At 36.6% G+C, this 24,387-nt stretch overlaps 1 protein-coding gene across 1 annotated transcript; it reads right to left on the reverse strand.

Moving 5' to 3' along the window:
* Positions 1 to 3,401: 3,401 nt before the first annotated feature.
* Positions 3,402 to 20,264, reverse strand: LOC119061356 (serine protease inhibitor Kazal-type 6-like). The gene is made up of 4 exons (XM_053665886.1): positions 20,211 to 20,264; positions 13,923 to 13,982; positions 5,220 to 5,335; positions 3,402 to 3,455 (listed from the first exon to the last, which is right to left on the reverse strand). Exons 1-4 carry the CDS (start codon positions 20,262 to 20,264, stop codon positions 3,410 to 3,412), a joined length of 276 nt encoding a protein of 91 aa, XP_053521861.1. The 3' UTR covers positions 3,402 to 3,409.
* Positions 20,265 to 24,387: the final 4,123 nt, after the last annotated feature.

The raw sequence follows: 24,387 nt of genomic DNA on the forward strand, positions 1-24,387 counted from the left end.
TGGGGACTTGGGCTATGTCACATTGCCGGGGGACAAGGGTCTATTGCTCGTTCTTTGTTGCAGTCCCCTGAGTCCTTCCATGAAGACCTCCCAAGTGATCAAGTCTGGCTTAGGTTGCCCCCCACTGTGAGAAGCCTTACCCGTCTCTGACTTCCAACCAAGCTTTGGGGGCAGGGAGAGGAAACTGAGGCAGTGTTTGCTACTAGAGACAAGCTTTTGTCTCTTGTGGCTCACATTCCAGAGGTCACTTGCTCATCCTTAGCCATGGGGGTTAGTTACAATTCCTGAAACCAGGCAGAGTGGTCCCCAACAAGTACCCCTTTCTCAAAAAACTTCACTATGTATATTATATTTAAGACTATATTTATATGTTTACATTCTTTCCTTTTGATGGAAAGTTTGCAAACTATGATACCCATAAATCTTAAGTGTGTTTTCACTGAGATTTGACAAATGTGTGTATGTCTGAGCCAAAATGTCTGTATTTTGACTGTTGATTTTTTATATATGACTTGCCTCTTTTTTATAACAAATACAACATTTCTGGTCTTCTGTGGTTTATCATTCATAAGCTTCCCTTTCATTCCCACAGAATAGCTCAGAACTAGATGAGATAGTATTTTGATCATTTTCTCAGTGAGAACACCTGACATGAGCCACAGAATAAATGGTCATCTTAGAATGTGGGTGAGAGTTTTGTAGAAGATAAAGGACAGGCAGAGTGGCTGTGGGTGGCCCAGAGGCATTACAGGCAGCCTAGGGCAGAGTGATAGAAATGCACTTTTTGTGTGGACAGCCCACAAGAACCTGGCCTGGCTGGAGGCGATGGTTCCCACCAAAGAGAGGAAGGGAAAGAGGGGCAATGCTTTTAAAGATTGGGGATGGCTCACTTATCCAACTACATGCTGTTCTCCACATGTTTGTGTTAGTGGTAGCTAAATTACTTCATAGGTAGAAACTAAAAAGGAGAAAAGGGTTTAATTTCTCAAGTAAGCAGGAAATTTCATATGCAGTCATCCCCCTTTATTCACAATTTTGCTTTTTCATAGTGTCAGTTATTGTAGCCCAAAAATATTAAATGGAAAATTTCAGAAATAAATAATTCCTAAGTTTTAAATTCCTCACTCTTCTGAGTAGTGTGATGAAATCTCATGCTGTCCTATTTCCTCCCACCTGGTTTGTGAATCATCCCTTCGTACGCTAATGGGTGGGGACACTGTATATGCTCCCCACCCACTAGTCACTTAGGAGCCATCTCACTCATCAGATCAACTACTGGGGTACCTCAGTGCTTGTTGTACAAGCAGCCCTTAGTTTACTTCCTAATGGCCCCAAAGTGTGAAAGTAATTTTAACTTTATCATAGGTATCTTTGTATAGGTACCTTTGTATAGGTGTATATATAATATATATAGTATACTCTTTGTGGTTTTAGGCATCTGTTGGGGGTAGTCTTGAAATACATCCCCTGAAGATAAAGGGGGATTACAGTAAAAGGGACAGAAAAAGCACTTGATGAGAAAATTTTTTAAATGTAAGATAAACAGAATATAAACATTTTTGAAGCAGATAGATTTTTATTGCTGTTTTATTATAGTTGTCCCAATTTACCCCCATTGCTCTCTCCTGCCTTGCCCACTCCCAACTCCCACAGTTAATCTCCACCATGTTGTCTATGTCCCTGGGTCATTTGTACCTGTTCCTTGACTAGACCCTTCCTCTGATTTCCCTCCTTATCCTATTTCCCCATTCCCTCTGGTCACTGTCAGTCTGTTCCTCGCCTCTGGTTCTATTTTGCTCATTTGTTTGTTTTGTTTATTAGGTTCCTCTTGGGGGTAAGACCATATGGTATATTCAAAGCAGAAGATAGATTTTTAAAAGCAGATGTAAGATTTTAATATTTATAATTAACACATTTTTTCATCAGAATAGAAGCAAAAATTTTACTAGTGACTACAAAGCCTTTCATGGTTTGCATTAATTTTTTCTCTGAACCTGTCACCCATTACTTGCCCACTCACTTGCACATCTTCAGTCACATTGCTTCCCTGCTGAACCTTGAACAAAGAGAAATGCCCCAGATTGAAGGACTATATTCTAGCTTTACTTTTTGCTCTTCCCTAGAATATTAGCTTGGCTAACTCCTTTATTTCCATGTCTTCCCAATAAAACCTCTTCTAACTACATGACTTTGTACTGCAATTGGCCATCATCTTCCCAAACATTACTATGTCATGTACTTGCTTATTGTTTTTGTGTATTTTTCCCTGCTAGTATGTAAATTCTATTAAGATCAGGATTTTTAGTTCTTTCCATCCCTAACCGTAACTGTATCCAAGTGCCTAGGAACAGAGCCTGCCATAGAGTAGGTGCTCTGCCAATGTTTGTTGATAGTTATTACCTGGTGAATGCACCTAGGGATGTCGTGCGTGAGTTCACCCTGGAACATGTTATTTGTAAATACATGCTCCGCACTAAGAAAGTGCTCAAAGGGAGATTTCTCTCCAGACTTCCATCTGGATTACTCAGAATAAGGCATTTATGTATCTTGATTGTCTTCAAAAGACTGAGCCAGCTACATGGAGACTGAGTGGGTCATTGAAAGAGCTGTGTTGAGACCTTGATTATTCTACCATCTGGAGCATTTTTGTTTGGCCATACTAATTAAACTTTCTCTGGGACTTATGATTCCTTACGTTTTATCCATTTCTCTCATTCCATGATTAAGATCAATGGACTGTTTTCTTTAAATATACACGCTTTTATAGACTTTGCCTCCATTCACTATTGACTGGATAGTCACTATTTATTGAATATTTATTCACTTCTTTCTGTCTGCTAGACTCTATGATATTGCTGGGAAAACAAATAATGTATGTGTTCACATAGTATATAGTCTAAATCCACCATAGAGATGAAAAACTATGGTCCAAAGAAGATCAATGTTTTATTTTATATAAAATATTGTCCCCCAAATTGAGGAGAATCAATATTACCTCACCTAAGCCTTAAATAATAGATATTATTATAAAATAATTCTTCATTAGCCACATGGAAGTTCCAAGAATAGAGATGGGAGGGAATTTTCCCAAGATCCCACAGTGACTTCAGGGTTCATTTGGATCAGAAAAATAGGTCTGTTTACCCGGGTTTATGTGGGGTCAATGACCCCATATTGTATCTGTATGTTTTCTTGATCTCAAAGTAAAAACACAGGCCAGGCTTCTGCAGAATTTATTTTATTGTTAAGCAAATCAAGGGAATAGATATATATTGAACTCCCCATGACCCAGGTAAAGGAGAAGGTATGTTTTTGTAAATTTAAGAGATCTGCTAGAGAAAAATAAAAGCAGAAGCAAGGAAGGAAGGATGAGAGAGCTGAGAAGCCAGCACAAAACCCTGGCTCTCATTCAGCATTTTCCATGATGCTTTAGGTTGATCTTCCCACCACTTTTCCTATAAAAGAAAAAGACAAGACCATGCTCAGTGCAATATCATTTGTGTTCATTGCAGAGGGTGGATAAGGGTCTAACTATGTCATCATCTATGCCATCAGTGGAATCATGTACAGGTAACCATGTCAGCAATCTGGCAGACGTTAATTAAATTCATTCAGAGGTGACATTTGTCCTGATGACAGAAAGCATGAATCTTAAATAAACTAATTTAATAAGTTGTAGACCTTTTGGTTTCAATGATTGTTTCTCTGGGAGTAAATTTATATACAACTGAAAAAGGCAAAAGTGACACAAGTAATAATGGCAAAGAGACTATAGTGTCACAATTCTGGTCTAATAGAAGATGTAAGAAGTTAAACCAAATACTCAGGCATCTGGTATTTTATGGCAGACCATATATTTAAGTCTTCTTAGTAATGAGTGTTCATCATACCATATCTCAACTTACCGCATGGCCCTTATCCTGAGAAAAGTTTGGTGTTAATTAACCAGATATGCTATATATAAATGCAGAAATAGGAACTATATTGATTCAATATTTATTCATTTAGTTCTGTGTGCTTAACTCTGTTATTATTGATAAAGAGTTATATAATCCCTGTGCTTAGAAATTTTACAGCAAAGTTGAAAGAAACTAAGACATTCATAGAAGAAACTCTGATACAGGACTGAAATAGAGAACAAGGGGACAGTGACCAGAGGGGAGAGGGAAGGGAATTTAAGGGGGAAAGAGGAGAGGGATTTGGAGGAACAAATATGAAGGACACAAGGACGAGAGCTGGGGGGTGGAGATGAGAGGGAAGTGGGGAGCACAGGACAGAGGGGGCTGGGATGGGAGAAATAGACAAAAAACTGTACTTGAAAAATAACTAAATAAAAAAATAATTAAAAATTAAAAAAAGAAACTCTGATATAGGAAAAGGATGACAATGGTAAGGAAGTGAGGTTACTTTTAAAGAGGGTTATAATTTCCTAGAGTTTAGAGTAATCAGACGAGGAGATTGCTTGTTTGAATAGGTTTTTATTAATTATAAAGTGTGTCCAATCTGGAAGCTCACAGTCTGTTGGCTAAAATCTAGAGCACCTGTTCTGTTCCTTATTAACACATAAATTCATTAAATACTGGCCCTTGGTAGAATCTCCCCAGCACACTGTCTGTAAAGTTTGAGTACTCTGAATAATAAAGGATGATCCTCTCCTCTGTTCTTTGTTGAAAGGCTGTTTTCATTAGTTCAAAAGAGAGAAATGAATGAAAACTGCTGCCTTAGCAACATAGAATTTGGTATAAAATAAAATGTTTGAAAATAATGTAGACAAAGTAATTGCTTTTGTTGGAAATAAATTTTCTCATGAGATTTTCATGTTTCTGATTTTGGTGAATTTTCTAACTTAATCTCTAAAATTAATAATAATAATAATTACAAAACATAACTGGATAAAATTACAAAAACTTTCAGTTAGAAGTGAAAAAATAATAAAATGTATAAAATTCTTAAAGATGTATAATTTTTTAAAATGTCCTTAAGATAAGTCACATTTAATAATCACAAAGTAATGGAGATTATGCTTTCAAATAATTTATTATGCTAATTTTTATTTGTTTTTGACCCATTTATTTTCAGTCTCTTTGCCCGAAACTTATTTCTTTAGTATCTATGGGTGGGTATGAATAGAATCTTCTAGACTATCTCGAAGAAAGTGTCATTCTCTTATTCTGGAAGTTTGTTTTTCCAAGGGATGGGTTGGTGAGTGTGATACTTACACCATTGCCTTACAAAAGGCACATTTATTGCCATACGTCTGGCCATCAGAGCCACAGTAGGGATTTGATTCCCGAGTGCAGAAGACCTGGGCATCCTGGAACTCACCACAGTCAATCTACCAAGGGGAGCACAGTGATGTGGGCATTAGTGCAGTCCGCCCCAGGCACTCTTCAACAGAGCAGAAGCTTCAGACAGCAAAGTTACGATTATTTATGTATATATACATATACACTTATGTATATGAAGTTATGCATAATATACATTCATATGAAGTTATATATAAATACATAGACATTTATTTATATAGTTATAGAAAATATTTATTTATGTGGAGGTATATATATATATATATAGATTTGTTTATATAAAGGTGTACATAAATATATCTAAATATTAAGTATACAAACATATACAAATATTTATAAATATTTAGATAGTTACATAAATCTATGTAAATATTTATAAATATAAAGGTATATGTAAATATATAAACATTTATATAAAGGTATGCACAAATATATATTTTTAACACATATTTATTTGTTTATGTATTTATAGAAATTATATGCATGTATATGAGGTAAAGCTTCCTGAAATAGAAAACAGCCTTCTTTGTCTGCTCATCTGGAATGTATTAAACATAACTGAGACTTTTTTATTTGAGACACAAGATACATGTTTCTGTAATTATTGTATTCAGGAATAAGTTAATGATGTAAGGCAGTTACTTACTCCTTATGACTGTAAGGAGTAAGGCAAATGCCACAGGTATGACTTTGTGCTCCAACCCTAGATTGTTCCACTGGAGACTAGTTTTTGGTCTTTAGTGAGATTTGTTTTTTTTCACTGTATTAATGTAACTCTAATAACTCTACTTCTATATTGTTATAAAGATGTGGGTGACTATTGCAAGGAGCTTCCAAATGTTATGTGATGGCTTGTTAATTTTCCCCATGGTGGCTACATCCATTTATTCTCCTGAAAACAAAAATTTTAATGTCTTTATATTAGCTTGCTCTGTCTCAGAGTCTGTTTGTAGTATTTAAACTTTGGTGCCCAAGTTGCTCCATTTAGGATTCTGAGGCTACATCCAGCCTTGGTGAGAACACGTGCTATGATGGCTAATAATGAAGGTCATGGGTTCTTTAGAAGGAACAGTGGTAGCGCCTATGCCGCTAATACATGCCCTCAGTTACAGTGATCTTTTGGGAGCAGCCTGGAGTTTTAAAATTCTTTTTGATTCAATGTCAGATGAGTCAATTTTTAGTGTGCAAGTGATATGCACACCATGTTATTACAGGGTATAGGCAATACACAATAGGTAGAACCAAACTTTTCCAAATGTGGGAAATTAAGTGATATTTAAGTGAAGAGAGGGACCATACTTACTTCTTTCCTAGTTCCTTTAAAATAATACTGCCTTATGTTTATCTATTGCTTTATAATAGTCAAACCACATAGAGTTACTCAGTTGAGTCTCACAATAACCTTGAGAGGCACAGGGAGCAATATTATATTAATCAGTTTACAGACATGAATATTGATCTTCGGGATAACTAACTAGTTTCCCGATGCCACCCAACCAGGGAGCATTCAAACCAGTGTTTGGCCATACTCCTTCTGATTGCTGATCCACAATTTCCAGCAACCTACTATGGTTGATTTTCAACACATCCTCATTGAGAGAGATGAAGGCCAACTGTCATAATGTACCTTTGACCACACTTAGAGTCAAGGCATGTAAGCTTTATTAAAATACCTTGTCATGAAAATGTGTGGGCATTGGTAAGAGGAATCATATCTTTAAGATGCTAGCAAACCATTATATACAGACAAAGTTCTCCAAAGGTTTGCATAGGGAAAAGCTCATCAGAAGAGTCATACCACTGAGTTACAAAATATTATAACATATGTCAAACTTAGACTCATGTCAAAAATATAATATTTGACATATGTCAAAATATTATAAAATATGTCAAACTGAGACTATTAACACACATTTTTGTTAAAATTTCACATCTCATACTATTGAGGCTGGGTGGTATGTTGCTTACCAGAGATCTTCTTAGGGCTTGGTTGTATAGAAGATACCTAGGTTTTTTATAGTCCTACTTTTTTCCCTCCAGTTCTCTTAAAAATAACTCCATCCTTTCATACTACTTCTAGGATTGTAACCTTTCCTTCAGGTCCCCAAATAGAAACCAGGCTGGAAAATCTTTACAGCATGATTAATTATAGGACACTTTTTTCTCAAAAGCTAATGTATTTTGTATTTGTCATGAATGTACACATTTGCAATTGTGTGCTTGAGTCAAGAACAGACTGTAATCATTGATATTTTTATTCATTCCACCAACAGCCAAATAAATAACTAATATTTAGAAGAGATGGTTCTGGGTGCTGGCTATACAAAAAAGAATCAGTTATAAACATTGTCTCCGTAAGTTTCCATCTTATTCATGTTAGGAAAGCAGAAAAGAACACAGATAATTACAGCACAGTGTGTGGTAGATGCTACAGTGGGCCAAACACAGGCAGTGTGGAAGCTGAGAAAAGGGGCATCTAAGTCAGGGATACGTGTCTCTCTACAGACAGGTCAGTGAGGAAAATAAAATAAAAAATGTCTCTTACTTGAAAGAGACGCCATCTTAAGCCACCTCTCCCTCGCAATCGACCCTCTGATCTTGTGATCCCGGCTCTTTTGTCCTTTAGAAAGCAGATATGGAAGTGGCACATGGGGACATGTTGACTTTGAGGACTTCTAGACTCCACCCCCATCTCCAAACCCACTTTTCCCCTTCCACTGCCCCCTAGGTATGAGACTAAGAAGGGCTAAGGATTCCCATAAATAAAACCAAATCATTCAAATGGTATATGAACAAACTTCCTTGGCACATAGATACATTTCATATTTCTAAACTGTCCTGTCTTTCAGAGATCCCTGAAGTGGCTGGAGAACCACATTTCAGAACTTGTCCTACTGTAACCCATTGGCTGGTTGTGTCATTTCAGACAAATCACTCACTGTCTGTACCTCATTTGCTTAGCCAAAGAGTTGTTTAGACAGCTGTCATGCTTCAATCCCAGGATTGTTATAAGGATCAGATGTAACCATACAAGAGTTGTAGAAAGCCAGTATAAAATGTTTGAAATAGTCTTGGACTAGGCATGCGGAAAATAAGCTTTTACTATAGGCCTGTTCCAACTGTAGCTCTTACCACATTTTGGAAGGAGTCTCATAAAAACGTTCAGTACCATTAGATAAGGTGGTCTCTAATGACTCTTCTAGCTTTGCTAATGTAATATTTAATAGTGACTTTTTTCTGTAAAGTGGCTAAAATAAAGCTAAGTCCATAGTTCCTCAAGTGGGTGTAAGAAGGAACATCTGTTGGTCAAATGCTTCTTTCTTTTATAACTAGGGACCCCTATTCACTCACTGTGTGAGAAATTTAAACATGGTGGCTGGGGACAAAAAGGGGTTACATACTGGGAGCCCCAGAGGTTGGTAAAGGTGAAGAATGACTATGCAGAGCCAACCAGCAATCCTTTCTGTGCAGCAAACAGCAAGACAGGAGAATATCAGAATATCCAGTTGGACCAGTAATAGAGCATAGCTCTTACAGTTTAAGGAGAAGTAGTCTAAGAATGTCATTCCTTTTCTCTGCCCAAATTTCCTTTCCTGTTTTTTATTCTTATTTTGGTGTCCTTTAGATAAAATCCCAACCACCAGTTCCTAAGTGTACATCAAAAAGCAAGTCTAGACTAAGGGAGATAGGGCTATCCTTCTTCTTCAAAATTTCCTCCATGAGACCCAGGAGAGCTGAATCCCTTGGATCTATTTAAAATGCTGTAATGCTTTATATTAGGAGATTGTCCACAGGCAGCAAAAACAAGGCCTTGCGGGCTGAATCTGGCCCTCCACCTTGTTTTATCCAGCCCAGCACCTTGTTTCTACCCAGCAGCAACACCGAGCTCCTGGCCCCTAGACATTAATACAGTCCTAAAATTACATCTGGCCCTTTACAGGCAGCCGTGAGGCCGATGTGGGCCCCAGTGAAAATGAGTTTGACACCCCTGGCTGACCTGGGTTTGAATTTTGCTTCTTCCATTCACTAGCTGCATTACCTTATGCAAACACTTAACTGCTCTGATTTGAATTTCTTCTTATTTCACTGGGGCCTGGCAATGCCTGTCTTCTAGGGTTGTTTTAATGACAAATCCTTTGAAAATGCTTTGTAAAGTTTCAGGTATGTGTGTAGGATTGCTATTATAAACTCCAACAACATAAATTGTTTCATGTTCCAGCATTTGGAGCCCATTATTTCTTACCCTATTCAGTGAGGGCTGTTTCTTTTTGTTTTTGTTTGAGTGTTTTTTTTAGATGGTGTTGGCTTTAACAAGAGCCTGCACTGCTTTTCTTATATTGTCCAGCTTCCTGAGACTGCATCTAGGTACTTGGGTGCCAATGTCTAGTATCAGTCTGACCCCCTGTGGTTCTTCAAAGAACTGTACCTTCAAAAACATTCTGGAATCTGGGGATACTGTTAGTGCCCAGATTAATCACCCAGTAACAAGTTGAATTTTACTGGGAAACGAGCTTATATGATCACAAAAATTAACCCAAGAATTCAGGATCATTAATATTTTAGTCTGGCAATTTCATTCTACAAATAAAGCCAATGAAAATTTGCAAACACAAACTCCCTTAGGGTGTAGGACTTTGCCTCTTCTTCCCTTTGCTACCACCCATGTGGTTGCATCAGCTCCTTTTTAAATCACATCAGTTTTCTAAAACCCTCCTTAATTTGCTTCTATTCTCCCTGTTTTTATGCCCTTTCACACTACCAAAGATGGCTCTAAAAATGTCTCAGGATACACCCACTGGCTATTTATTAAATGTTAATGATTTTCTTATAATATCCAGGGGTGTCCAACCTTTTATCATCTCTGGGCCACATTGGAAGCAGAAGAGTTGTCTTGAGCCACACATTAAACACATTGCAACACGTAATCACAAATAAAACCCATCATAATGTTTGAAGTAAATTTACGATTTTGAGTTGGGCTGCATTCGCAGCCGTCCTGGGCTGCATGTGGCCCGTGGGCCATGGGTTGAACACCCTGCCTCCTTCTTGGAATTCTTTCCTGACTCCTGTAACATGTCAGTGCTCTGGATCTCCACCTGTTTCTTCTCCATCTTTTTAATTTTCTCCCCGAGTGTTCACTATGGTCATTTTCAAGAAATTTTATATATATATTTATTTTTGTCTCAAAGAGCATGTACTGACTGATGAGTCTTAGATGGTTTTTCTCGATTTCATCAAAATTTCAAACTCTATGCCCTGACTAGTGTGGCTCAGTTGATGAGTGTCATCTCTCAAAGTAGAAGGCCTGTGTTTCAATTCTCGGTGAGGGTACAAACCGGGATTGCGGGTTTGGCCCTCACTCAGGGTGCGGCGTGTGAGGGACAACCAGTCGAAGTCTCTCTCTCACATCTATGTTTCTCACCCTTTCTTTCTCTCTCCCATACCCTCTCTCTAAAAATAAATAAAATCTTTTAGAAAAACCCTCTAATTCCTATTGTTAGAAATGTACAGGGCAACTCTGGGTAATAATTTAATTTACATTTAATGCTCAATTATCTTCAAAATATAACTTTAAATCTTTCCCTCCAAACTAGTTTTACTTTCTAATTTTCCCTTTTTACAGAACAGTACCATTCTTTGGTTTTCTCAACCCGCCCTCAGATTAAAACATTGCCATTTATTTCCCCTTGCAAGTGTATTTACCTTTAGTGTATTTCTTTGTCTCACGTGCCTCTCACCAATTCCAAATTTATACCCACCCTCAACAGTTCCTGGCTGAGTCAATGTAATAAATCCTATTCTCTCTGCTTTCTTTTCCCCCATGTCTCAAAATCCCTCTTAAATGTGGAGACAAGTTATCTTACTTTAAACTACTATTTTCATTATACTATGATTACTTCTTTGTTTAAGAATGGAGCATAGCAAAAACTATGGTTTATTTGTTCAGAAGATTGTACTGCCCAAAGCACATTAACATGCATTGCACTGGCGCTTTCTGTTGCTCTCAAAAGGTGGCCTGGGCCGTGGAAGCTCCCTCCTTAAGGAGCCAGGGGTCCTGAGGTGTTGATTATACATTTATTAAAGACGTTGGTAAATTGGAATCAGCTTAGGTCCTCTTTCTGATGCCTCAATTTTCCTACCTGTCATTAACTTGTAGATGCTGGTTAACATCTTCAAATTGAATTTACATATTTTGCCAGTATCTTAGTAGTAGGTGAATTCAAACTAATTAGGAAAGATGAATAGCCCAAGACACACTCGACTTATGGAGCATTGTTTTACTAACTGTAATAAAACTCATTGTGTCTTAATCTTAAAATATAAACAAAAATAAGTATAGATATCCCTCCAAAATTACTGTAACAGAAAATGGTTGCCAATAATTGTTTTTGAGGGGTTGGTGTTAATTCTAACCTGTAATATTCATTTAAAAAACTCTTTAAGGATATGGCTAGTAGGAAAATAAGAAAAATAAAAACAATATAGTGAGTGTTTCTAAAAGTATTCTTGTACAATTCTTTAGACTGTTAACTATAACCCTACCATCAGGTGCTTCAGCATGGAAACTTCTTGGTAGAAGTGAAATGACTTAAATGTTGGAGAGAATGTTTCTTCTTATTGTTTTAGTGGTATCAGACTTGAGCAGGCATGCTCCTGAAGTCAGTTTCAATTTTTCTGCCTGTCATTGGGACTGCCACCATCTTTCCAGCCATACAGAAGAGAAATGGTAGAGAGCAAAAAAGGGAGAGGACTTATGGACATGGACAACAGTGTGGTGATTGTGGGGGAGTAGAGGGGAATAAGGGGATTAAATGGTAATGGAAAAAATTACAAAAAAAAGAAATGGCAGCCTTGATGCCATTTGAAAGTTGGCACCCTCCCTTCTCTGTCTATTTCAGTGGGGAAAAGATAGTAGTCTTGGCAAGCCCAGGCTTGGTTCATACTGATTCAGATACCTGAAGTCAGATGGGGTTTTTAGAAATCATTGCATCCAAATGTTTACTTTAGAGAAGTGAAAACAAAGGCAATGATAGGGGAAGGAGACATTCTTCAGATCACACAGTCAGTAAGTGTTTGAATTAGAACTCATGTATGTTGTCCCTAAAATATTCGAGCAAAGTCAGTACTCCTCAGTACTGAATAATTATTTAAAACACAGATTCAAGCCCCCTACCTGTGTGACTATTACTTAGTAAGTCTGGTTTAGCACTGGGGATCTATATGTGTAGTGAGCCTCCCCAGTCATCCCAAAGCAAGCCCACTCTGAAACTTGGGCCTATCAGGAACAGAATCAGTAAGCAGTTGATTTTAAATGAACTTTAGAAAACACTGAAAATCTGGGAAACATTACGAATCCTGGAAATCAAAGCCTAAACAAGGAAAGAGACTGATGACAAAACTGGGATTATACTCCATATGTTTTCAATCTGCATGTAATGGTCTCATATTTTGCTACCTGGTGGGATACAAAATGGGCTGGGTAGATCTGAGGTTCTTTGTTTGTTTGTTTTGATATTTAACATAGATTGTGCTACCATATATGTTTAAACATAATAGTAAATTAATTTTAAGATGAACAATTTTATATCCAAGTACAAATACATATGTGTTATATATACAGGTGCATACACACATTGCAAGTTAATTACAGGGCATAATCCATTGTACAACATATCTCAATTTCTGAGATTCTGAAATTGGAGAGGAGAAAAGTCTTACACAATATAGTAGGTATACTAGAGTTGAAATAGGTTGACAATGTAGTTTGCCAACTGCAAATAGTTGGCAGGTATGTCTGGAAAATTTGATGTCAGGGGTTCTTGGGCACACCAAGGCTCACAAGAGCCATTGTCAAGATCAAGTAGAAATGCTCTCAATGCAATGGATTGACTGGGCAAATACCACTTGTTTATGTTGTCTTTTGATAGTTAGAATAAGCAATCCAGAAAAAAGTTGGTGGATTAATTTGGAAAAAAATCAACCAGACAATGAAGACAATTTGTGTCCCTTCCAATGTTTTACCCAAAATGTATTTACATTTGTGTGAATGAGTCTGCATATACTCAATACATAGCAGTAAGCAACTTCTGTGACTACTCTTGGTGCTCTCACTTCTACAAAGAAGATAAACTCTGCCCTAACACCTTCAAAAGTTGTTCATTATTAGTCAATAACTAGTCCTTTTACAGTTTACCAAATGCTTCCATACAGTTTATTTAATTTCAATTCTGTGAGGTGAATAAGGTTATCCCTCATTTTTTTATAATTGTAGAAATTGCAGCTCAGAAGACCTGAGTAATTTGCCCAAGATCCTCCAGGGAAAGCAGGGATATAGTATGAGTGATATAACATTGAGTATGAGGAATATAACATAGATTCATCCTATTTTCATTTATAATTATTTTACTTCAACAAAACCTGAGAATGGATGTTTAGGGTTTTTTAACTCATAGAGAAATTAGAGTTAAAAAATGAGTTACTTTCACTGATTTCTGGATTTGGCCTGCTTCTTTGTTGTTTTTGCTCTTTTACCCACAGACAAACTTCTGTTTGGCCATGGGAAATACCAGCCAAGCCTCACCCAGGTCTGAAGAATAGATAAAAATATGCACTGACCTGTTCTCCTTGACTGAAGACACCTGAAAAAAAAGGCACAAAATCTGAACACTGTAATTTCTGAAAGTACAAAAGGTGGCATTTGCAAAATTAAGAAATCCTCACGCCTGAACTGATGCTTGTTCCTGGTTCCTGGTCATCCCAGCAAGGCAGGGCATGGTTGTTCTACTTTTTTATGCCTGTTCACTTCTTAGGGAGCAGTAGAAACTTGGGAAGTGATGAAAGGAGATAGACCAGGATGAGGTCATATTTCTTAGGGGATGGGGGATGGGTGAGAGAAAATTGTTTTGGGATCTGGAGATTCATGTTACAGTTCTGGCCTAGTTACTAATTCACAATGGGGATGACCTCATCTCTAGTCTTCTTTTGGAGAAGTTGGGCTGGAAAGTCACCTCTAACTTGGACATTTTGAGGCTCAGTGTATTGTCTTTGTCACGGGCAGTTCAGGAAGAGATTAACTTTGTTGTTTGTCCTTTGAGCTCAAAATTGCTTTTCTGACTTATATACTCAGCTTTAAAGACTTAGCCCAAATAGACACTGTCAAGGGCAGAGTCATGCTGGCTTCTGTGACTCATTCCTCTTGCTACATCTCTTTAAATTGGAAAAGCCATCTATAAATACAGTCTTGATTCTCTGTCTCCTTCCATCTTTATGGTTATGTCTGTGCTTTTAGGTTGTGGCTAATTAGCTCAATGGTTTCAAATACTGAAATAATAAAATCTTCATTTCAGTTCTGGTATGCCGTGAATTCTGGTCATTTCTGTGGCACTCCCAATGCCAGTGACGCCTAGCACGTTTAGCCAAAAGCCTTTGTCACTTGGTGACAAAGTGTGTGGATAAGTGTCATCATGTGAGGAATGACAATTGGCAATATCTTAAAGCACACTCTCTGTTCATGGAGGTGAGAAGGGAGGGAACAAGGCTTTTAAATTTGAAATGAAGTCAACGACCATCTACTGCAACGACTGTTAACCTTACTGCAGCACTGTTATTAAAAATACAGATGCTTAGGACAATGACTTGAACATTCCATTACATAGACCAAATAGGGCATGGGAGTCTATATTTTTGTAAACCACTGAAAGTGATTTTTATGACTGAAGAAAACTCATTATTACAATTCTCAGGCATTTCTTCATGGTACAAATTTTTTATCAGAAGAGGAGAGATTTTGTCCAATGTCTTATATGTATAAAGTATCAAGGTAGAGGGAGGATTAACATCAACAAGGCCTGAGTTCAATATAGCAGTCATATTATTAAACTTAAAAAATGTCAATATTAATAGATATGTGTTGAACTTTTACTATATCTGTTTCACTATATAAAGCACTTTACATGCATTTTCTCACTTAATTGCACACATTGAAATGTTCTTTTTATACCCCTCTATTATAGATGAATAAAAGACTCATAAAAGTCACATGCTATAAAATGGAAATGTCAGGACTGAAAGTCAACATTAAAGCTCTTAGACATTAGCCTTCCCAAACACTGACTTATCTAGGAAGAATCATATTTTGATAAATTAAATGCATTAGTCCACCAGATCCAATTAACAAATCAGTTTACCTTTCTAAAAGGAAGCAATAAGAGCATATCAATTAATTTCTAAGAGCATTTCAGTATGCAAAGTTCAAGTAAGCAGACAGAAACACCATTTCATGTTTTTAGCCTTAGTAGTCAAACTTATTCTTAATATTACAGTAATTCTTTATCCAGTTTTTTGATATTTCTAAATGTGCTTGTTCATGTAAATATGACTGGTTTCCTGTGAACAAAGACTTCTCTATCTATCTAATTGCATTGAAAAATTGTTGGTTTTCCATGTTTAGGCATTTAAAATCTCTGACAGTCCCCAAATTCAACAGCTTTTGAATGAAATGATAGATCAGACATGGAAGTTTCCAAGACCCAGCCTTATTTCTAGAACTTAATGAATGAAAGAACATTTCAGAGAGCTGAGCTATATCTCCATCTGACATGGCAATAAGCAGAAGAGATGGGCCTACGTCTTGGGTCTAGAGCCTTTAGTGTGTGCTTTGTCCACTACCACAGCATGGAGTGGAAAAATAAAGGAGGACAGGAAGAGATACATGGCCCTGAACCAAAAGACATCAGATCACAGTATGCTTGTCCTTTGAACAATCTGAACTGATAGAACATATGACCATTGCTCAGAGACATTCCCCTTCTTGAAGAATTGTTGAGTTCCTCAGCAGCATATACACTGCAGTCTTCTAACACTGGATAGCTTTTTTTCTGAAGCTATCCTTCCTACTCCTTTTATCATATGTAGTCCTTTTTTTCTGAAGGATTCTCTAATTGAGTTTCCTTTACCCCCCCCCTTGTTTTCATTTTAATTCCAATTATTGTATAAGAATAATGAGGACAGGAAAGCTTTTCTTTGTTTTAGAAAGCCAAGCTAATACTTAAAACAACTAGCCATCCCCCAGACTAGTTTTGTGGAATGAGCATAAACTGCAATGTCTAAAAGACCTGCTCAGATTCCAAATTCTACTTACAAGTTGTGATTCCTTTGGCAATTTTTAAAATTTTTTGTGCCCCTGATTTCTTACATGTAGACTACAGATAAGTGTATCTTGCTATGTGTTTTGAAAATAATGCCTAGAAGCTCTTATTACATCCCTAGAATATAGTATATGCTCCACAAAATTATTTTAAATCATTATTACTATTACCATTTTCATCATCACAATCATTATCATCATTAGGATAACCTCTCAGAATTGGTCTTGATGGACAAATACACTTGGCATTTCCAGTTCAGCATAAATATTGGATTTCAATTTTAAATAAAAAAAAAACTCACCTGAGAAAAAGCAGAAAAGAGCCAGAGCAAGGAGCAGAAAGACACCTGATATTTTCATGGTGCCAGTTAGCTCGCTCAGGTCAAGGCTGGTTTGTCCTGCTCAGGTTCTCTGTCAAGACACTGTCCAGAGCACCCAAATGCACACTCAGACATATATATATGTAGACATGGTAGAGGAAGTTGGGATCTCCACCTTCTTCATAAAGTCACATTCTAAAACCATATGTAGTCCTATACACTTGAGGCATTTATGATGACCTGTCGTCAACATAAAGAAATGCTTCATGATCTCCATCAATCTTAAAATTAGGACATTTATGTGAGTCGCACCTTAGATCTTATTCATGGAGGATGTCATTTTCCACCGGTAAACTAGACTTTCCTAACAACCAATACATCCTCCCTGCTCTTCCCTCTGCAGTTTCGCTACATTAAAGGGATGAGTCACTGGTGGGGCCCACTTGGTGTCAGTGTTTCTTTCAGACAGGTCCTGCATGTCTGTAGTCCAGGTGAGTAATCACAGAGGAATGAAATCTTGGGTGTAACTTGGATTTTCAGAGTCCACATCATCCAAGATGTACCAAAAAGTGTAAGTATTCTGCAGTGTCACCAGAACTGCATCAGTAAAAGCATTTTGGGGCAGAAATCAGCCCATTAAGTTTTAAAATTATCACTGTAGTCAAGTGGCACTGATTTTCAATTTTAAGTCAAGATGAACAAGAGATCCTAAGTATATCTTTTAATTAGTATTGAAATAAATTATACATTTTTAGAGGTAACTGAATTGAAGAATATTTAATATTTCCCCTTTTCTGCAAAGTAAAAATGTAGTTATAATAAAACTCTTTAAGTTTTAACTCCTTGAAAATATGTTTCTGTACAAGTTTAAATGAATTCTATTAACTATCATGGCCAATTTAATTGCCAGACTGAGCAAAAAGTAGGACCCCATCGGTTTCTTTGGGGGAACAAAAAATAAACACTTGTTACAGTGATAATGACAAAGTCTGACTCAAGTCGCAATCAGCTACTCAAAATGTCATGGAGAAAAACATAACAATTTAAAGTATGGGAAGAATATGCAGAATGTGTCTGATTTAAATACAAGTGACTAATGCAATGTCATACAAATAACTTAGAAATTATATACCAAATAACTGGTTTACTTTGGAAGTAGTCACTTTGAGAAAATGTGTACACAGATCAGATATTGTCCTCTTTTCTTAAAGATATTTATTTTCTTTCTGGAAATTACATATCTTTAGAAATTTTAATTTAATTTATTTCAATATCTAGGGTGAATTTTCTGTCTTTGGGAAAAGGGAATATACTTTATTGAATTTTACAATAAAAAGATATTACCTCTTAATAAAAAATGAAGCATGACTGTGATAAAAAAGCAAGAATGTTTTACATTGCTTCTCTGACAATTTGCAAAACCTGAGCTTACAGGATAGAGGGAAAAGGGAAGAGCGGAGCATAGACAGAAAAGAGAGAAAAGGAATAAGGGAGAAGAAAAAGTATGTGCTTGTCAAGTATTCAAAGCGATAACATACACACATGCACACACACTCACATGTGTGCAATCTTAAAATCTTTTACAAACACTTGTAGGTCAGATGTCAGACACCAGTGAAAAACCTTAAAAACTGTATTGAAGTTTTTCTTGAACACTTGATGGGAGGAGGGGTCTAAGAATATTTGGGAAAACAGAATAATTGGGAAAACACTTCAGGAAAGCTATGGAATTTTCACATAACACTTTTGTGTATTTTAATTATTTTGGCCTCATTAAGTGAGATGATATAAAGAACCCTGCATGGAAACTTGACATCATTTCATAGGCTTGGTTTTATATAGTGCTGCCTTCCTCCATCTTTCACATCCCATACTCAATGCCTTCTCCTTTCTTTTGCCTTCTCCCTTTCCTTCCGGTTTTGTGATCAGAATATCTGGAGACATTCTAAACATAGTCCCATGTCTCAAAGTGGTAAGAATTCAAAAGTGTTCACTAATAATAAACAAAAAAGGTAACAGTGGGAGTCAGTGGCATTCCATCACAAAGTCCACAGCAGCCTTCCTAACAGTGGCAGCAACTTCTCCTCCCAAGTGTCATTTATGGTAGTTTGGTTCTCAAAATCATTGTTTACTAAATGTTAGTGTCTCTCTTCATCTTCCATTCATTCTATCCTTCATTCCCTCCCCCATGCTTCAAGAGCTTTTCTTCAATGGCGTTTTTGATAGAATGATTCTAACCCTTTTTTTTCCAACAGGTTTCAATTCTGTATCTTCAACATTTACCCTCCTCTCCCTACCAAAATAAGTACTGGCTCTGGAATGGTGCCAGGGAGAGAATATTGTGTCACAAGGATATACTGTAAGAAGTCTGGTACCTTGAACAACAATAGTTTTTGTTAGGTTTCTGAGTCCGTGTGAAAGAGTTTTTTTTTCTTTTTATGGAACATAAAGGAAAGGGTAAGAAACCTTCACTTAAGGTTTCACTTAATTAGCTCCTTAAGTAAAAAGCTGAGATAATAGGTTACAGAGCAGTGACAGGCAATTATTCACAAACATAAAAGAAACTGTATAATTCTAGTCTTTTGACTACAGACTAAGTAGAGGAGAGCACTTTGAATTTTGTTTTCTGTAGCACTCTGAGCAAAAAATAGGAAAAGATTTAACAATCATAACATTTAAGTGTAAGTTTCAATGAATCAAATCATAAAAAAAAGAAACACAAAAAGAAAAGGATGTGGGAGAAAGCAGTAGAAGTTGGCCCTTTTACAGACAGTAGAATGTGGTCCCATCACATGTGTAGTTGATTTCCAAAAGTTAGCTATATGCCTATTTTCTTTCATGGCATTAAAGACAAAAACACTGTAAAATTATATTTTCCAAGTACAGTTTATCATACAAACATGATACATTTCCTCCCAAATATTACCATTTGAGGTAGTATGCACAAAATCATCGCATTTTAAGAGACATTCTGATTCTCTAGTTTTGGGGACCTGAGAGTTTTTTCCACATTTGAGGGATTTTTAGGTAATTTTGGTTGATTAATTTTTGTTGCTGATTCTATAATATTACTGCACCTACTGAGGTACAGCTTCATTGCTTTCAGAAAGCTTACTCCTGGACCCAGTGATATATACACATGTCTGTTTATATGTTTTAATATTTTACTCATTCATATAAATTTGCCCCCAATGTTTTTCATATGTAGCACATGGTGCTATTTTTAAACGTCACTTCTCAAACATCAATGCTCTAATCTTCAAGCTCTAGAGTACTGATGCTGTTTTGCAGAGATCATGAGACAAAGGTGTATTTTCAAAAAAGAACAGATACCACCTTAATTATGGGAGTCACTGCTCAGATTAAATTATGAAGTGGTTTTTTCCTTTTAACATTACTAGCCATACGTTACACTAAAATCAATAATCCTTCACTTACGTCAATTTTAGGTCTAAGTGACGATTGCTTTTCTTGAAACTTCCATTGGACCATGTAGGAAAGAGGAGAAACTTTTGCTAGGTCAGAAGAGAGGCGCCTGGAAAGAGGATAAGAAAGGGGTTCCAGAGTTCAGGCTTCCACGCCCTGGCTTAGTTCAAAATCCCTGGTTTTTAGAGGAGGATAGAGATGCACCATCTGCCTTGGCATGAGGAAGGCAGAGCGGCAGTGACAAGGGAAGTACCTAAGTATTTGCACCTGACAATGGTCTTCACATTGCAGTGAAGATCAGGAAAAGCAAATGAAGTTTATAAGAAGGGATTTAGGAGTGGAGAAAGTGGGGGCACGGGCAGGGAACACAGGGACCATAGGAGCTGTGTTACATTGCAACATATTATGGAGGGGATAGAAGTCAATATCCAAGAACCAACTGGTAAGAAACACCTCACCCAAGTGTAGATGAAACCCTCATCTGCAAATGTCCTGAAGCTTCCTTCTGGAACAAGATGCCACCTTTGAAGGAAAGAAGGAATGAGAACCACTGAGGAGGGAGAACCAGAGGTACCCCCACTCAATAAAATGTGAGTCCTTAATAGGAGGAATTCCGTGGTATCTACAGTACTTTCAAACATTTTTAGCAATTAATAGGCCATCAGGAAATGTTTGTTGAATGACAGAGATTGAAATATCTTTAATTAACAAGGCAAGTATATTCTGCTGCTACTGTAAAATAAAGAAAAGAACAATTAAAACAAGGTAATCTCATTTTAACACTTAAACCTTAGCTTATATATGTACATTTCAATTAACTCCACTCAATATATTAGGTCCAAACTTCACTGATCTTTCATCAGAAAGATAACATAGATTTAAAAAAATTAGTTGTGACCTGAAAGGACATTTACCTTCATTTTCTACTCAATACAAAATCTGAAGTTTCTTTAAGAAATACATATACTTCATGGTTCTGTGATGGAGAAGAAAGAATATAGACTGATTCCAGAGGGACCTGGAATATTCATTCCACTTCTGCCACCAACTGTATGATTTGAGGGGTATTAGTTAAACTTTCTGAGTCCTAGTGTTCCTAAGATGGCTTTCTGAGTTATTTTCGTGCACTTGATATTTATGTCTTTGACTTTCTTGGCTCCGAAATACTTTTAGTATTCTGTTGACACTTTATGTGCAGTCATTTGAAATTGTTTAGACTTCAAAATGTCATCACATTAGTGATCCCTTCCAACTTTGTATCAACTATAAAGGTACTAAAAGTCTTCTTGATCACCATCAATGTCATTGAAAAGTGTTGAACAAAACAGGCTTAAGTATATTTCACTGACTTATCTCCAAGGTTGTTCTGCTGCAATCAGTGTTCATATTTTCTATGGTATGGTACCAAGTTCTTACCTTTATGAAATGCTTGGCATGATTTACTTTTAAATAATCTATGTAGACTACTGGCCATCCTGACCTTCTTTCCTAAATGCTCGTATTATTATATTTCCTATTGTCCATCATAGACTCTGGGTGTTATTTTCTTTAATCACTATGTGTCTAAACTTTACCTATCATACAATGAGAAGTCCAAATTTCAATACTCTTCACAGAGTATTTCTTAACCCTATTAAGGCAGATGTCCTACACTCATTATATAAAGCTCTACTCTGGCTTGTTGATATATTATATTTGGCCTACGAATTGCTTTGAAAAATTTTAAAGTAGTCCACAACTTTTACATTTTGAATGCTTAATGGAAAATAAATAGAACATGAAATTAAAAAAATATTTGGGCCCTTCATTGCCAGGGCCAGCCAAGTCAGCTGAAGTTTAGTGTAACAGCCTCATTTAAATGGGTGGTTCACTCATTTGCCTCATTTGTTGCTGGCCCGAGAAGACACTTCAGTTTGGGAGTCTTGTCCTTGGTACTAATAATACTTAATCTTCTTAGTTTTTATGACACATATCTTTAATTTTCTTGTGAAATTGTTCTACTTTGTAAAAGTATGCCCATCTGACATTTATTCTCTTTGTCTAGATGCTTCCTATGGACAAAATCTATACCTTATTCATCTTTTATCCTCCAAATTTGTCTTGTAATAAGCAATTACTACACATTCACTTAAAAACAAATAATGATTAAGAAGCATAATTAGCTCTATTTTACACCAGAGATCATTAGTTACCATTGTAGCCAACATTTTCCAAAATCTATTGTCTTCTGTGTTTTTTTTGTTTTTGTTTTAATTTTATTTAGTTATTTTTCAAGTACAGTTTTTTGCCTATTTCTCCCATCCCAGCCTCCCCCGCCCCATGCTCCCCACCTCCCTCCCATTTCCACCCCCCTTAGTTCTCGTCCCTGTGTCCTTCCTATTTGTTCCTCCAAATCCCTCCCCCTTTTGCCCCTTAAATTCCCTTCCCTCTCCCCTCTGGTCACTGTCCCCTTGTTCTGTATTTCAGTGTCTTTGTTTTTATTCTGCTTGCTTGTTTGTTTTGTTGTTTAGCTTCCTGTTAAAGGTGAGATCATATGGTATTTGTCTTTCAACACCTGGCCTATTTCACTCAGCATAATGCTTTCCAGTTCCATCCATGTTGTTGCAAAGGGTTAGTAGCTCCTTTTTTCTCTCTGCTGCATAGAATTCCATTGTGTATATGTACCACAATTTTTTGATCCATTCATTTACTGATGGGCACCTAGGTTGCTTCCAGCTCTTGGCTATTGTAAATTGTGCTGCTATGAACATTGTGGTGCATAGGTTCTTTGAAATTGGTGTTTTAGGGTTCTTAGGATATAATCCTAGCAGTGGAATTGCTGGGTCAAAAGGCAGGTCGATTTTTATTTTTCTGAGAAAATTCCATATTGTTTTCCTATTGTCTTCTGTGTTTTAAACATGTAGACATTTGCTCATCTCTAGTTTTCTACTATTCCTTTCACTTCTTTGATTTCCTATAGACACATTTCAATCATACTATATGTAAGTAACCTCACTTATAAATTTATCCTTCCCTGCTTTCTGTATTATTAGAGGGAAAAGGTCTTAACACTCACTGACATACAAAAGCACACAGGCAGCCAACCACATAATTGGGAGTTGGATTTTGCAATTTGCAGATTGTTGAGTGGCAAGTCTCTCTCTATTCAATTCATATGACCTGCTCCATTCATTGTCTTTGCCCCAGCATGGCATTCCCTTCACATCCCAGTTTGTTATGGTCAAGACTATCTACATTTCTTTATATTACTCTAGCCACAATGAAAATCAAATTAAGTCAAAAAGTATAGTTTGCTGTATAAAAATTTTGAAAGTTAACTGATGCTATGAAGTTTAATATAGTATTAAGAAAAGTTGAATTTCATTGAAAGATTTCTGTCTTCCTAATTTTCTTTCTATTTTCTATTTTTTGAATTCACTTTGAAGGATGAATTTTATGTATCTGTTTTTATATTAAGCCTCCTCAAATCACTTATTTTTAAATTTAAGTGTTACCACTTAGCATTAATTTGAATAATATCCAAGAAAAATTATTTAGTATATGTTTAGGAACACTATGAAAACATGCCATTATCCTTACAGTGTCAAAACAAAAGTCAGTCACTTTGTTTTCTTCTTTGACAAGCTCACTAGACTGGTAGGTCTGAGGTACATAGCAGACATAATGGACTGAAACATCAGCAAGGAATTAGATAAAGCCTGTCATGCACTAATTGTGGAAGGATCAAGATGATGAGTAAATGACTGTAACTGGTTGAACAGCTAAACAAGAAGGTGCTGATGGATGAATTAACATGACCGGGAGGAAAGAATACTGTCCCAATCAGTACTTTTATAACTGACTTAAATGAAGATGTAGAAAGCACACTCTAAATATTAAATCACATCTCTGTTAGTCTCTGCTCCTGTGGTTCATTCTCTTCATTTACATAGAGAGGGTTTCCTCTTGTTCACTTTTGCCTGTCATCATGCCCCATGTGCAGCGATCTTTTTGACTCCTGATATAAAATCCCACCTTCAATAATGGCATCAGACTTGTCAGTAAAATTGTTTAAGATAACAGGGCTCATGTCTATTCCTTTGATCCTTTATCTCTCTCAACAGAACTTTAATAAATCTGTAAGAGGTCAGTACTGAATTGCTGCTTATTTACTGATTGATTTTTGTTGGGCAGCTATATCTACAATATG

The sequence above is a fragment of the Artibeus jamaicensis genome, unplaced genomic scaffold (genome assembly GCF_021234435.1).
Source record: "Artibeus jamaicensis isolate MK-2021 breed Jamaican fruit bat unplaced genomic scaffold, CSHL_Jam_final contig_432, whole genome shotgun sequence".
NCBI classification, from domain to species: domain Eukaryota; kingdom Metazoa; phylum Chordata; class Mammalia; order Chiroptera; family Phyllostomidae; genus Artibeus; species Artibeus jamaicensis.